Below are 15549 nucleotides of genomic sequence, written 5' to 3'. Positions count from 1 at the left end.
TAAAGAGGAATACAGGAGAGAGCTGGAGAAACAGCTTGGGCAAATTAACCTACGGGAGGTGTGGAGAGACATGAAGAGCATAACTGGCTTCAATCAGCCTCGCTGTAGAGCCTTGGAATTCAGCTGTGAATGGGCTAATGAGTTAAAACAATTCCTCAATAGGTTTGACAATTGCCCGCCTGTTCACAATCCCCTCAGCACACCAGTCCAGGTGCCGAGGCACCCAATGCTCCCTCAGCACCAACACCTCCCCTCCCTCCTCCTCCCCCTCCAATTCAACACGTGGATGAACAACACAGACTACAACTGTCTACCTCCCCTCCTTGCCCTGCACCTGCCATCCACACCTCCACACACCAACTTGCTATCATCCTGACCTTCATCTCCCCCAGCCCCACCTTCCACCAACTCCCCCGTCATCATGGACTCACCTTCACTACTGAGCCGGTGAGAAGGGCTCTGAGGAAACTCAGACATGGCAAAGCATTGGGACCGGGTGCTGTGAACCCCAAGGTCCTGAGAAGTGTTCTGAGCAAGCTGTGTGGAGTTCTCCAGCACGTTTTCAATCTGGAAATGGTCTGGACTGCGTGGAAAACATTGTGTGTGGCCCCTGCACCAAAGGAGGGCCAACTGAAAGTCTTGATTGACTGCCATCCAATGGCCCTGACCTCACACGTCACGAAGTTCTAGAGAGGCTGATCCTGGCTCGCCTCCGACCCCTTGCAGTTTGTCCACCAGAAGCACATGGGAGTCGACGACGCTGTCATCTGCCCGCTGAGCAGAGCCTACTCCCATTTGCATAAGCAGGGCAGCACCTTGAGCATCATGGTTTTTGATTTATCAAAGGTTGGCACCTCCATTGTATCCTGGATAATGGACTACCTGAGTGGCAGACCACAGTTTGAGAAGTTTCAGAGCTGTGTGTCAGACATGGTTATAAGCAGCACTGAGGCCCCACAGGGGACTATATTGGCTCCCCTCCTCTTTACTTTAGGTACATCACTGAGTCAGGTCATATGCAGAAATTCTCTGATGACTCAGCAGTAGTTGGAGGGATAAAGGGAGGACGGGAGGATGATTACAGGACCCTGGTGGAGGACTTTGTCAAATGGTGCAAGCTGAATCATCTGCAGCTCAGCATCAGTAAGACAAAGGAGTTGGTGATGGACTTTAGGACGACTCAGCCTGCATGGGTCCCTGTTACTATTGATGGTGAGGAGGTGGACATGGTGAGGACCTACAAGTGCCTGGGGGTGCACCTGGATGACCAACACAGAGGCTGTGTACAAGAAGGGCCAAAGTTGCCTCTACTTCCTGAGGAGACTGAGATCCTTTAGATCATTCAGGCCTCTCCTTCACATGTTCCTTCAGTCTGTTTTTGCGGTGGTGTGCTGGGGCAATGGCATCAACATGGGTGATGCCAACAGGCACAATAAACTGATTAGAAAGCCTGGCTCTGTTATAGGAGCCAATCTGGACACACTGGAGATCGTGGTAGTACAAAGGACCCTGCGGAAAACCCCGGCAATTCTGGACAATGTTTCTCAACCTCTGCATGCCAGCTTGACTGAACAGAGGAGCATTTTTAGTAATAGACTTAAGACAACTGCGCTGGTCCAAAGAGCGTTATATGAGGTCATTCTTACCCTCGGCCATCAGGCTCTATAATGAGTCAACCTATAGCTGGGAAGTGATGACTCCTTCCTGTTTGTTTGTTTGAAGTAACTTCTTTTTTATTCTTTCTTACTTCTCTTTTAATATTTGTATATTTGTATATCTGTGCACTGTGCACATTATTGGTGCTTTGCTGCACGCTTGAGTGCTCGGTAGAGGGTGCCGATGCTTTTTTTTGCTGGTGGGGAGGGTGGGGGTCGTTGCTTTGCTGCTGCTTACGTGTGGGAGGGGGAGCTGGGGGGTGTCTTTGGGGTTCTAACATTTAACTGTCATTCATTCTTTGGGGTACTCCTCTGTTTTCGTGGATGGTTGCGAAGAAAAAAAAATTTCAGCATGTATATTGTATACATTTCTCTGACATTAAATATACCTTTGAACTTGTAATACTACTGTGACACTGTAATTTCCTGTGGTATCAATAAAGCATCTGTCTAGCCATCTATCTAATTACTTAAGGCTATTGTGTTGTGACTTCGGGATGATACCAGTTGTAGATATTACTATTGGGACAATGTACACCCTGTTCATGTTCCATAGTCTTTCAATTTCCTCTTTTAATTCAGCACATTTCTGATGTCTTTCAATCAGTGAATTCTGTATGTTACGTGGGTTTGGAATGGCTATATCTGTTGTTCTTGCTTGTTTATCCTGTATTATTATATCCAGATGGTTATTATGGATTGTCTGATCTGCAATGAAGGATCAGTCGTAATATAATTTGTGGAACTCTGACTCTAAAACTGGATCAGGCTTGTATTTATAGTAAGGTATGGAGTCTTTTATGAGCTTGTATTTAACCGAGATTTTGCTGAACGATGCTTGCCACTTGATTGTGCCTGTGTACGTAATCAGATTGAGTGAAGCTGCTACAGGATCCTGTAATGTGTTGGATTGTTTCTGGTTTCTCTGGCATTTTCTGCATTTATCACCTTGAATTTGTTGGTCTTTTATTGTGTATTTTTGATTTTTGTGTGCGTGTTAGCCACCTGGTCCTGTATTGCCACAAGGAACCCTCTGTTTCTGGGAAGAGGTCTCCAACTCTGAGTCAGGCGTCTGACACTTTCTTGTCGACACCTAGTCTGCTCAGGTTGTGGGTATGTCTTCCACGAAGGGTCACACTCTTCTATTGGATTACTCTTCCTTCAGCAGTAGTGATAATTACTTCATTTCTCTGGGTTGTACTTTCATTTGAGTTTAGTGATGGGTATTTCTTATCAGAATTGCATGTTCTCGCGTGATATGCTGATTCCTGTTTTCACTGATGAAACTATATCCTTGGAAGTCTTATCTGACTGTTGTGTAAATTTTTAATGTCTGTTATTCGTCTTCCCCCTTCTGTCCTAGGTAGTGTTCAACGTGGTTGAGTGCGCATAATGTTTTCTGAAATTTATCATTTCAGTTCTTTGTAAATTTTCCAGATCGGTTTTGGACCAAGATAATATGCCAAATTACTGTTATGCTAGATTCTTCTCTCCTCCTTTCCAGTCCTGATGAAGGGTCTCAGCCCGAAATGTTGTCTGCTTATTTCTCTCCATAGACGCTGCCTGACCTGCTGAGTTCCTCCAGTATTCTGTGAGTGTTGCTCTATATGTGATCACTTTCTGTCAAACCCATTGACTTTGTGGGTGATCAGCTGGTTAAGGAGCACTCTGGTACTTATCCCTGCAAATACACCTGCCCCTCCAACCACTCCCTCACCACCATTCAGGGCCTCGAGTACTCCTTCTAGGTAAGGTCATGCTTCCACTGCGAGGCTGACGGGACCATCTACTGTATCTGATGCTCCTGTTGGGACTTCCTCTACATTGGTGAGACCTGGTGCTGGTTGGGGGACCACTTTGTGGAGCACTTTTACTCTGTCTGTGCAAAAGGCAGAAACTCCTGGTGTTTATCCATTTGCATTCGACTTCCCATTCCCATTCGGACATGTCGGTCCATGGCCTCCTTTACTGCCGTGATGAGGCCATACTCAGGTTGGAGGAGCCCCACTTCATATCCCGTCTGGGTAATCTCCAATCTGAATGCATGAACATCAGCTTCTCTAACTTCCGGTAATATCTTCCCCTCCTCCCAGCCCCCTCCACTTTCTTTTCGTTTATTATCACTCTGTCTATCCTTTCAGACCTCCTCTTCTTCTCACCTGCCCATCATCTCCATCTGGTTCCCTTCTGCCTTCTGTTTCTGCCATAGTCTGCTGTCTTCTCCAATCAGATTCCTTCTTTTTCAGCCCTTTACCTCTGACCTCATTCCCCCCTGCCCCAGATACCCACCTTCCCCCTCACCTGGCGTCACCTATCACCTGCCAGCTTGTACTCATATCCCTCTCTCCACGGTCTTATTCCAGCTTTTGCCCCTCGTTTCCAGTCCTCGTGAAGGGTCTCGGCCTGAAATATTGACTGTTTATTCCCCTCCATGGATGCTGTGTACCTTCCTGTGGTCCTCAGTAGGTAAAGTCCCTGGATCAATCACTGTGGACTTGAAGCCACATAGAACATAGAACATTACAGCACACTACAGGCCCTTCAGCCCACATTGTTGTGCTGACCCTTTCGCCTTCTCTAAGATCAATCTAACCCTTCCCTGCTCCATAGCCCTCCATTTTTCTAGCATCCGTGTGCCCTAACTAAGAGTTTCTTAAATATCCCTCTGGTATCTGTCTCTACCACTGCCCCTCTTTAGAGAAGACAGAGCACAGATTCTCCACGATTATCTACTCATTTATTATGACACAGAAAGAGGACATTCTGTCCATTGTGTCTGTACTAGCTCTCCACAGGCAAAACCCCATTAGTCCTCTTCTCCCATTCTAGTTCGCCGTGACCCTGTAACTTATTCTCTCTCTCACGGGCCCATCAGCTGTCTTTCTGGTTCTTCTGCTGCTGCTACGAAGTTCAAAGTTCAAAGTGCATTTGTTACCAAGGTATGTATGCATTATACAACCTTGAGATTCGTCCCCTTACAGTAAGGCAGCCACAAAACAAAGAGAGCCGAAAAGAGTCCATTAAAAAAAGACCATTGAACACCCAATGCACAGAGAGGGAGAGGGAGAGGGAGAGGGAGAGAGAGAGAGAGAGAGAGAGAGAGAGAGAGAGAGAGATCATGCAAATAATAAAAGTAAGCAAATAGCTTCGGAATTTTTATGAAAGACAGGAAGCCAGACGTCACTGCAGCAGCATCAGTTCATTGCAAAGCCCAGTAAACGTTGTGAGACACAGACATAAAGCTGGGCATCACTGCAGCCGGCACTGCATTTCAGCGTAGAGCTGAGTAAACGTCACGGATCAGTGAGCAGAACCGGCCCTCGCCTTGCCTCTGGTCCCAACGCCCCGGCCTTTTTAATCCGGCCCAGCACTTGAATCGTCCAGACATCGGGTCGTTCCACGCTGTCAGACCATTCTGGGGCCTGGACCACACCACCATGATTCGGTCCGTGTCCAACCTTTCCAGTTCAGCCCAGTGCTTAAATTGATCAGACATCAGGACTTCCCTCATTTTCAGGGATGCCCCGACTCTGCTTCCCACAATCAGTCCTTCCCTGTTCCTCTGCCACAGCTTATCTCAGCTTCCCACAACCAGGCCTTCCCTGAGCCTCCATCACCACTTGTCTTGGCTTCCCACAACCAGGCCTTCCCTGAGCCTCCATCACCACCTGAGCCAGCTTCTCACTCTAGGCCTTCCCTGAGCCTCCGCCATCGCTCATCTCCACTTGCTATGACCATGTCTCACCTCTGCCTCTGCTTTCCTCGAACACTCTTTGCTCGCCTCTCCATTGTTAGCATTGTTAGTGTCAATCGTTATTAATAAAGTGTTAAGATCTTTGGCCTGTGAGTGGAGAGCATCAGGGATCAAAGAGAAGGTGATATCCAGTAAGAGTGTATCCAAAGAGAGGTTTGGTGAGGACAGAATTGAACCGGAGCCTTATAGACACAAGAGGCACTGCAGGTGCTGGGAATCTAGAGCAATACACACAATGTGCTGGAGGAGCTCAGCAGGTCAGGCAGCACCTATGGATGGGAACGAACAGTCAACATTTCAAGCCGAGACCCTTCATCTGAAGATTATAACCTGCTTTGGGATGGAGCAGGTTTGATGAAAGCAAGGTTCTTCCAACCAGTGGCGATTGAAGAGTAAGTAACCATGGAAACAAGACAGAGAAGAGGATTAGGGTAGAGACCAGGGAAGTTTCTACATGCAAGGCAGTGCCATCCACTTCCCTGATTGGTGGTTGAAGTGTAAGATTGGGCAATGTTCCAGATTGGACTGAAGAGGGGGATAACAGAGATTGGAGTGGCAGTATTTGGGAAGAGGATGTTGATGAAACTACCTCATCATGTCTGCACCCCTTCAGAACCAGAATCAGATTTATTCTCACTACCGAATGTTGTTAAATTTTGTTGCTCCATGGCAGCAGTACAGGCACCTAATTATAAGTCATAGGCATTTGTAATTATAAGTGAAACAGCAACAGCTCTTCTTTCCTTATTAGGAAGAGGGAGAGCCTGTGGAATGTTGAATTACCGGGTGAACAAGTAGTCTTTGGGGTACTGCAAATCTGTGCCTTTAGTGATGTTTAGTTGCACGCTTGAATGCTCGGCGGGGAGTGTTGATGCTTTTTTTACTGGTGGGGGGTTGGGAGGGTGGGTCATTGCCTTGTTGCTGCTTGCATGTGGGAGGCGGGAGCTGGGGATGGAGTCCTTTGAAGTTTTAACATTTAAATGTCACTCATTCCTGGGGCACGCCTGTGTTCTCATGGATGTTTGCAAAGAAAAAGAATCTCATTGAAGTTACAATGAGAAACATTTTTAAAAACAATACAAAAAGAGAACAAATTGGTGTGGTAGTGTTCGTGGGTTTATTGTTCATTCGGATATCTGATGGCAGAAGGGAAGAAACTGTTCCTAAAACGTTGAGTGTTTGTCTTCTGTCTCCTTTACCTCCTCCCTGATGGCAGTGATGAGAAAGGGGCATGTGCCAGATGGCAAGTGTTACGTACCCCGTAACTGGGTTGCCAAACCAGCAGAAATGGATCACTCAGTTGGAGTCTGGAGTACTAGAACTAAGAAAGTTTTATTAAAGAAACAAGCAACACAGTAATCGAAAGGATAATAAATGCAACAATTCAACAATGATAACCACACATGTGCACAGAATTAAGATAACAGCATCAATCAAGCTCTATCGTTGTCTAGGGGTAAATGACCAATTTCAAAATGACTCAAAGTTCAGTCCAGTTAGTAGTTCAGTTCGCAGTAATCGTTGCCATGGCGATGGACAAGGTGGGGGAAGAGAGACAGAATAGGAACAACTGATCATTCAGCACAGCTTCACTCACAGACCAGCGAGATGGCTCACAAACAGCTTTTTGGGCGGGTCCTTGGTGATGTCACCTGAGGTCACCGACTGTGACCCCTCCTCCAGATGCGGTCGATCCTCTGCAGTGAACCCGGCACCCAGGCAAGGGCGGACACACACCGGGTTCCCGCTGATCGTACCTTTCCACCCTGTGCGTTGTCTGGGACTTCTCACCCACTCGTGAGAAGCGTACCGCTTCCAGGGTCTCGTTACCTCGGGTGGCGTGTGTGTCTGCCTTAGCGAACCTGTCCCTTTTTATCCCCCTGCTGGGGTATCGCCTGTCCATCACTTCAAACAGTTCAGGGTTCAAAGGGGGGAGCCGCTCCAGACAGCTCTTCCTCCCACATCCCTTCATTACACATCTCCAGACGCTGCTCCATTGTTCCTTATCTCTCCTTCCCCTGAGGGCAGGTGGCAGACCAACTGCTGATGCCACTGATGCTAGCCCAGGCCAGCAAACATCTTAATTTTATGTGTATTCTCGTAACACAAGGGTGCCACCTGCTTGAGCCCCCACCTCTTGAAAATGTTCTTGATGCTGGAGAGCCTAATACCCGTGATGGAGCTGTCTGAGTTTACAGTCCTCTGCAGCTTTTTCCGATCCTGTGCAGTGGCCCCTCCGTACGGGATGGTGATGTAGCGAGTCAGACTGCTCTCCATGCTACATGGGCAGAATTTCACTAGAGTCTCTGGTGGCGTACCAAATCTCCTCAAGCTCCTGATGAACTATAGCCACTGGCATGCCTTCTGTGGACGTAATGGCCTGCAAACCCTGCTACAGCTGGTGTGCGGGCATCTGAGTCCACCTCCAACTTTACTCAGACTGCTTTCTGGCCCTTCCAGCACAAATCAGCACAAAATCATTTCCAAGCAACTTCTGAGTTCCTCTTTAGCATTTCTCTGCCTTTCTGTGACATATGATGCAATAATACATCGAACTCTTAACTGGAAAAATAAGATCTAAAATAACCTGATTTCTGTGGGGAAAAAAAAGTTTGTAGTAGAGAAGTGGAAAAGTTTTCTTCTTTGTATTCTCTGATTATGAAAGCTCTTGGGTAAAAAAAAGAAAGCCTCTTCTGGACAATGTATTAATTCTAAAATGAAACTGACTGGGCCAACAGATGAGGTAGTGGTGGGAGGATCTTGTGATACTGATGATTCAGTTTACAGTATTCACACTGCTTACCCCTATTTTGCATGACATTTAACCTTTTAACCATCGAAAGGACACTGCATCCTCAAGAAATCCAATTGTAGCCTACTTGTAGGCTGGAGTTCAAAGAGGCTTCACTTGTCCCACTTTTGTACTGGACATCACCTTCCACTGCAAACTATAAGACCAAAAGAACAGAATTCCCTTCCAGTCTGCTTTACAGTTCTATCCTGGCTGATTTATTATCCCCCTCGGCTCCTTCTCTTGTTTGATGCTCTTACTAGTTTCTGATAGTGCAGATCCATTGGGAGGTAACAGTTTGCTGTCGTATCTTCAATCCACTGGCAGTCGATCTTGGAGATATAGTCGGCATATTGTAACACCTCAAGCTGTTTACATTTGGCCCTAGGGTGATGGGGAGAAACAGGTATCACAGCAAAAATCTTCACAGACCCTCAGATATAGGAGCAGAATTAGGCCATTCAGCCCATCAAGTCTGTTCCACGGTTCCATCATAGCAAATTTATTATCCCTCTCAACCCCATTCTCCTGGCTTCTCCCTGTAACCTGTAGCACCCTGACTAATCTAGAACCTATCAACTTCTGCTTCAAATATACCCAGTGACTTGCCCTCCACAGCTGTCTGTGGCAATAAATTCCACAGGTTCACCATCCTCTGGCTAAAGAAATTCCCCCTCATCTCTGTTCTAAAAGAATATCTCCCTATTCTGAGCCTGTGCTCTCTGGTCTTGGACTCCCCCACGAGAGGAAACATCCTCTCCACATCCACTCTATCCAGATCTTTCAATATTCAATAGGTTTCACTGAGATCTCCCCTCATTCTTCTAAACTCCAGTGAGTACAGGCCCAGCACCATCAAATGCCCCTCATACATTAACCCTTTCACTCCCAGGATCATTCTCGTGAACCTTCTCTGGGCCCTCTCTAAACCCTCTCCCTCACACTCCAGTTGACAAGGTTGGCGATGAGTAACACACACAAAATGCTGGAGGAAATCAGCAGATCAGGCAGCATCAGTGGAGGGGAGTAAGATGCTTTGGGGCTGAGGCATTTTATAAAGACTGGAAAGAAAGGGGGAAGAAGTCAGAAGTAGGGGGAGTGGCAGGTGAGGGGGAAGGTGGGTGGGTGTGAGAGGGGGGATGAAGTACGAAGCTGGGAGGTGATTGGTGGAAGGGGTAAAGGATTGGAGGAAAAGGAATCTGATCGAGGAGAGGGCAGTGAATCATGGGAGAAAGAGAAGGAGGAGTCACTCCAGAAGGAGAAGAGAGGGGGCAAGAGGGGAGCCAGATTGGGAAAAAGGGAGAAAGGGGAAGCGGGGTAAATGACCAGAAGATAGAGAAATTGATATTTATGCCATCAGGTTAGAAGCTACCCAGACAGAATGTGAGGTGCTGCTCCTCCAACCTGAGAGATATCTCATTATGATCACAAAGGAGGCCATGGATCAACCTGTCGGAATTGGAATGGGGAGTGGAATTAAGCTGGCTGGCCACCAGGAAATCCCACCTTTAGTGAAAGGCAGAACAAAGGTGCTTGAGGAAGCCATATGATTGTGAATTTCAGGTCTAGATCTTTATCATATAAAGGTATCGAATGACAGATTAGGTTTAAGAGCAAAATAGCCGAAATTGCTTTGAAGTAAAAAAAGAGATCTAGTGCTTTCCAGTGTATATGATGAATAAACTCTTGGGCTTCCAGCAGTTCAGGTATCGATTACAACCAACATTTTGATGACAATCTCTAACATTTTCTTCAAGGATAATGTGCCTGGCATGTCTAGTCCTGTAATCGATTCTTCCCGACAGGTTAGCTCTCGTCCAATCAGGTTTCCGCTGTCCCAATTTGTTTACAATCAAATGTGAGGAGGATGTTATGAGGATGCAGGGTGACTTGGACAGGCTGGGTGAGTGGGCAGATGCAGTTTAATGTGGATAAATGTGAGGTTATCCACTTAGGTGGTAAGAACAGGAAGGCAGATTATTATCTAAATGGAGTCAAGTTAAGAAAAGAGTAAGTACAACGAGATCTAGGTGTTCTTGTTCATCAGTCACTGAAAGCAAGCATGCAAGTACAGCAGGCAGTGAAGAAAGCTAATGACATGCTGGCCTTCATAACAAGGGGAATTTAGTATAAGAGCAAAGAGGTCCTTCTGCAGTTGTACAGGGCCCTGGTGAGATCACACCTGGAGTACTGTGTGCAGTTTTGCTCTCCAAATTTGACGAAGGACATTCTTGCTATTGAGAGAGTGCAACGTAGGTTCACAAGGTTAATTCCCAGGATGGTGGGACTGTCATATGTCGAAAGATTGGAGCGACTGGGCTTGTATACTCTGGAATTTAGAAGGCTGAGAGGGGATCTTATTGAAACATATAAGATTATTAAGGGATTGGACACGCTGGAGGCAGGAAGGATGTTCCTGCTGATGGGTGAGTCCAGAACCAGAGGTCACAGTTTAAGAATTAGGGGTAGGCCATTTAGAACAGAGTTGATGAAAAACTTTTTCACCCAGAGAGTGGTGGATATATGGAATGCTCTGCCCCAGAAGGCTGTGGAGGCCAAGTTTCTGGATGCTTTCAAGAAAGAGATGGATAGAGCTCTTAAAGATAGCGGAATCAAAAGCTATGGGGATAAGGCAGGAACTGGATACTGATTGTGGATGATCAGCCATGATCACAGTGAATGGCGGTGCTGGCTCGAAGAGCCAAATGGCCTACTCCTGCACCTATTGTCTATTGTCTATTGTCAAATTCCAATTCTTAATTAGAGTGAGACCTTTCGTCTTGTTAAAATTCTTTTCCTCCAGTTTTATTTGAACGGCTTCCTTTACTAGGCGGTCCCAAAAGCCATTTGTGTGACACAGTAGTTCTGTGCTGTTGAAGTTAATCTTATAGCCATCACGAACGCAGTGTCCTGCTACAGCCGATTTCTCGGGGTGACACAAACACATAGATCTCCTGTGCTCCTTGATGCAGGTTTCCTCCGTCTCCCCCCTCTGGCCGATATACACTGCTCCGCATTCACAGGGAATCCTATAAATGCCAGTCCACCTAAGTCCCAGGAAATCTTTGACTCCAGTCTCAGCTCGTGGGCAGAGATGACCTGGGACTACACTACGGTGGCACCCAGCCATTGTCCGGAGACCGACGATGAGAGAAAGGATGGGTACTACTTCTGGCCCAGAGAAGAAGGCCACGGAATCTTTGATTCAAAGATTCAAAGTACATTTATTATCAAAATACGTGTGCAGTATAAAACCCTGAGATTCACCTTCCCACAGACAGCCACGAAACAGTGAAACACCGTGGGACCTGTTCAAAGAAAACATCGTACATCCAATGTGCAAAAAAGTGAACAAATTGTGCAAATGGGCAAAAAAAATGAGTGAGAAAACACACAGAATTTACAACATCAAACCACAGAGTCCTTGAAACAGTCTGGGAGTGTTCAGTTTTTTTGTTTCAGTTCAATTGATTTCAATTTAGCGTTGTGTCTTTTGTATGTATATAAAATCTGAAAGGAATGTACGGTATATACACTGTAAAGATATATGATCAGTGTATAGATACAGTACTGTACAAATAACTTGGGCACCCTAGCTATATATGAGTGTGTGTGTGTGTGTGTGTGTGCGTGCGTGTGTGTGCGTGCGTGTGTGTGTGCGCGTGTGTGTGTGTGCGTGTGTGCGTGTGTGTGTGTGCGTGTGTGTGTGTGTGTGCGTGTGTGTGTGCGTGTGTGTGTGCGTGCGCGTGTGAGTGTGTGTGCGCGTGTGCGTGTGCGTGAGTGTGTGTGAGTGTGTGTGTGCGTGTGTGTGCGTGTGTGTGTGTGTGTGTGCGTGTGCGTGTTTGTGAGTGTGTGTGTGCGTGTGTGTGCGTGTGCGTGTGTGTGTGAGTGTGCGCCTAAACTTTTGCACATTACTGCTTAATCTATCTTATGTATATATTGTGTTGTTTATCATTTTTTTGTGCTGCATCGGATCCGGAGTAGCAATAATTTTGATCTCCTTTACTCTTGTGTACTGGAAATGACATTAAACAGTCTTGAATCTTGTAGCAGACGGTTCAAGGATCGAATGGTTAAAGGGATCAAATTGAGCGTAACCTGCTTGGAGGCTGTCATGACGCAATTGTTGCCTTTGTGCTTCACCAGTGATAGGAGAGACTTGAAGGGCAGAAGTGCCTGGCCCATTTCCTCAGGCTGTTTCTTGAGTCTGGTTGTAAAGGAACAAGGAGGGAGCTTTACAGTTGTGAAACCGCATCTTATCTTTCTTGTAACTTTACCCACTATCAGGAAACTTACAGCCTCACAGAGATTTTAAGATACTGAAGAAATAGAACCACTGTGACTCTTCAACTCTCTCTCTGTCCGGTTCTTTGCCTTTGCCTGGATATCGTCCCTGCCCACAGAAACTTATCTGCTGCTCAATCTGCTCTCAGAACTATAAATATAACAGCGCCAATTTGAACAATGCCTATTGCTCTCCTGACAGTACAAACACAGCTCTTTGTTTGACAGTTTTCAATATCTTTATTCCGTTGATTGCTGTAATCGTAAGCCCCAGTTTTATCCGCATTCGTATCCAGATAATTCCCTTCTTGTCCACAAGGATAGGAACATACAATATGTAAATAAATGACTATGCAAAGAATGAGTAAGCATACTGAAATATACCGTAGTTGGACATGAGGCCGGGGGTCCACGCTTTCCACAGCAGACTCATATAATGTGTGCTCCCTTACACATGCCTAAACACATTCATGTACTGTTGATTCATGTATACACACTCACTCACTCACTCCCTCCCGCCCGCTCTCTCATACACACACACGCACACACACACACGTACACACACACATACACACATGTACACACACATGTGTACACACGTACACACACACACTTACACACTGATACACATACATGCATGTACACACACACTACACACACATTTACACACACGTACACACACATGTACACACACACACACATACACAGACCTCTTTCTCCTTCAGTCTTTTCACCTTTACTTCATCTCTGTCTCTCTCTCTCTGTCTCTCTCTCTCTCACACACTCACTCTCACATGCCCTGTCTCTCCCTCAGACACACACTGTCATATTCCCACTCTCTCTCTCTTCCCTCTCTCTCTCTTACACATACTCACTTTCACATTCCCCCTCTTACACACTCACATTTACTCTCTCACACACACTCCCACATTCCCTCTCTCTGTCTTCCCTTCTCACTCTCACTCACACACTCACTCTCACATTCTCCCTCTCTCTCACACACACACTCACATCTCTCTCCTCCAGTCTTTCTCACTTCTACTCCTACTCCATCTCTGCTGGTCTCTCTCCATTCCTCTGTCTCTCTCACACACATGCTCATACACAGACTGAAAGGGAAAACACTGAAAGCACTCAGCCGGGGTCAGGCAGCATCTGTGGAGAGAGAGACATGGTTAATATTTTAGACTGGAAGCCCTTTGTCTCCGTTTCAGGTTGAAAACCTTCATTAGGACATCGACTGCCCATTTCCCTCCACAGATGCTGCCTGACCAGCTGAATTCCTCCAGTATTTTGTGTGTTGCTGTAGATTCTAGCATCCACATGTGTCTCTATGAAGCATTAAGTTTCTCCCTCCACAGATGCTGCCTAACCTGATGAGTGTTTCCAGCGTTTGCCCTTTGTTATTTCAGATTTCCACTGTTTGCTGTCTTTTGAGTCACAGTTATATAGAATCACTCAGTTTGTTGTTGAGCTAATGGAACTTTCTGCTCTTTGCCGCCAGTGACACAGAGACGAAGCTGCGGTTCCCTCAGAAGAAACATTAGAGAAAAGGAAGTAACAAGGATTTTCAAGATGTTCGGTAGAGGACGACCCATCTTTGTGTGGACACTATTCTCACTGGTCTTTGTCCTTGGCCAAAAGGTGACCGAGGGTAAGCAACTCCTCTCCTTTCATGGATATCTCCAAGAATCCACATAGTGTTAACTTGCAGAGCGCAGACTTGTCACAGCTCTGCTGGACAGCGTAGTGGAGAGTATAACGCTTTACAGTGCCTGCTGTTGTAGCTTGAGCAAAGTCACCAGAGGGACACTGAAGCTAGTGGATCCAGGAGTGTTTCATTCAACAAAATGAGACACTATCGGAGGAAGAGGCCTCTTTGACCCAATATTACATGACATTTTATATGCTAAGGCTCCAAGGACTATTCTATAGTTACAACGTATCTACAATGCTTCCTTTGAATTACATACAATTTTCACACCTCCTTCTTCACACCTACACTACGGACACCCAAAGTGAATATTAATCAGCATTGTCCAGTTTTCAGTTAACTTATGTCCACAACTCCAAGAAACTATTGTTCGGGGCTACACTTCAAATTCAATCTACAATCCACATCCAGGTCTAAAGGCAGTATTTGCTTTATACCCCAATTCCAGAAAATGCCCTAATGCCAGTGATCGCAGTTCAGTTCTGTAAGGAGTTTGTACGTTCAGCCCGTGAGTACCTGTACTTCCTCCGGGAGCTCCAGTTTCTTCCCACATCCCAAGATGTATGGGTTAGTAGGTTAATTGTTCACATGGGCGTAATTGGGCACCGCAAGTTCATTGGGCCAAAAGAGCTTGGTACTGTGCTGTATCTCTAAATAAAATAATTTGCATCTGACAAGATGCAGTCGCGAGGTGTCTGCATTCCCAGGTGAGTTTGAAGATGACTGGAGTTGTAATTTCTGAATCAACATCCCTCAAACAGCATTCCATTGTGTGTGTGGGATCTTGCTTGGCTATTGCAGAGTCAAAGTTCAAAGTTCGAAGTAAATTTTATTATCAAAGTACATATAGATCACCATATACAACCCTGAGATTCATTTTCCTGTGGGCACACTCAGCAAGACTATAGAATAACAGGATCAATGAAAGATCAACCAGAGTGCAGAAGACAACAAAGTGTGTAAATGCAAGTGTAAATAAATAACAAGAACATGAGATAATGAGATAAAGAGCCCTTAAAGTAAGATCACTGGTTGTGGGAACATTTCAATGATGGGGCAAGTGAGTGTAGTTATTCCCTTTTGTTCAACAGCCTGATGGTTAAGGGGTAATAACTGTTCTTGAACCTGGTGGTGTGAGTCCTGAGGCTCTTGTACCTTCTACGTGATGGCAGCAGCGAGAAGAGATCATGGCCTGGGTGATGTGGTCCCTAATGATGTACGCTGCTTTCCTACGATAGTGTTTCATGTAGATGTGTTCAATGGTTGGGTGGGTTTTACCCATGACGTACTGGGATGAATCCACTACCTTTTGTAGGATTCTCCATTCAAGGGCATTGCTGTTTCCATACCA

At 45.9% G+C, this 15549-nt stretch overlaps 1 protein-coding gene across 1 annotated transcript in view; it reads left to right on the top strand.

Annotated features, from left to right (window-relative positions):
* LOC134354132 (interleukin-3 receptor class 2 subunit beta-like) overlaps positions 1 to 15549 on the top strand; it is a 71220-nt gene that overhangs the window by 16534 nt on the left and 39137 nt on the right. The window contains 1 exon segment of the mRNA XM_063062931.1: positions 13989 to 14138. Coding sequence (XP_062919001.1) covers positions 14060 to 14138 — 79 coding nt within the window. The 5' untranslated portion in view covers positions 13989 to 14059.

This window comes from Mobula hypostoma, chromosome 11 (assembly GCF_963921235.1).
Source record: "Mobula hypostoma chromosome 11, sMobHyp1.1, whole genome shotgun sequence".
Taxonomy (NCBI): Eukaryota; Metazoa; Chordata; class Chondrichthyes; order Myliobatiformes; family Myliobatidae; genus Mobula; species Mobula hypostoma.
Note: the sequence above shows the minus strand (reverse complement) of the source record. Positions and strands in the feature narration are given on the sequence as shown.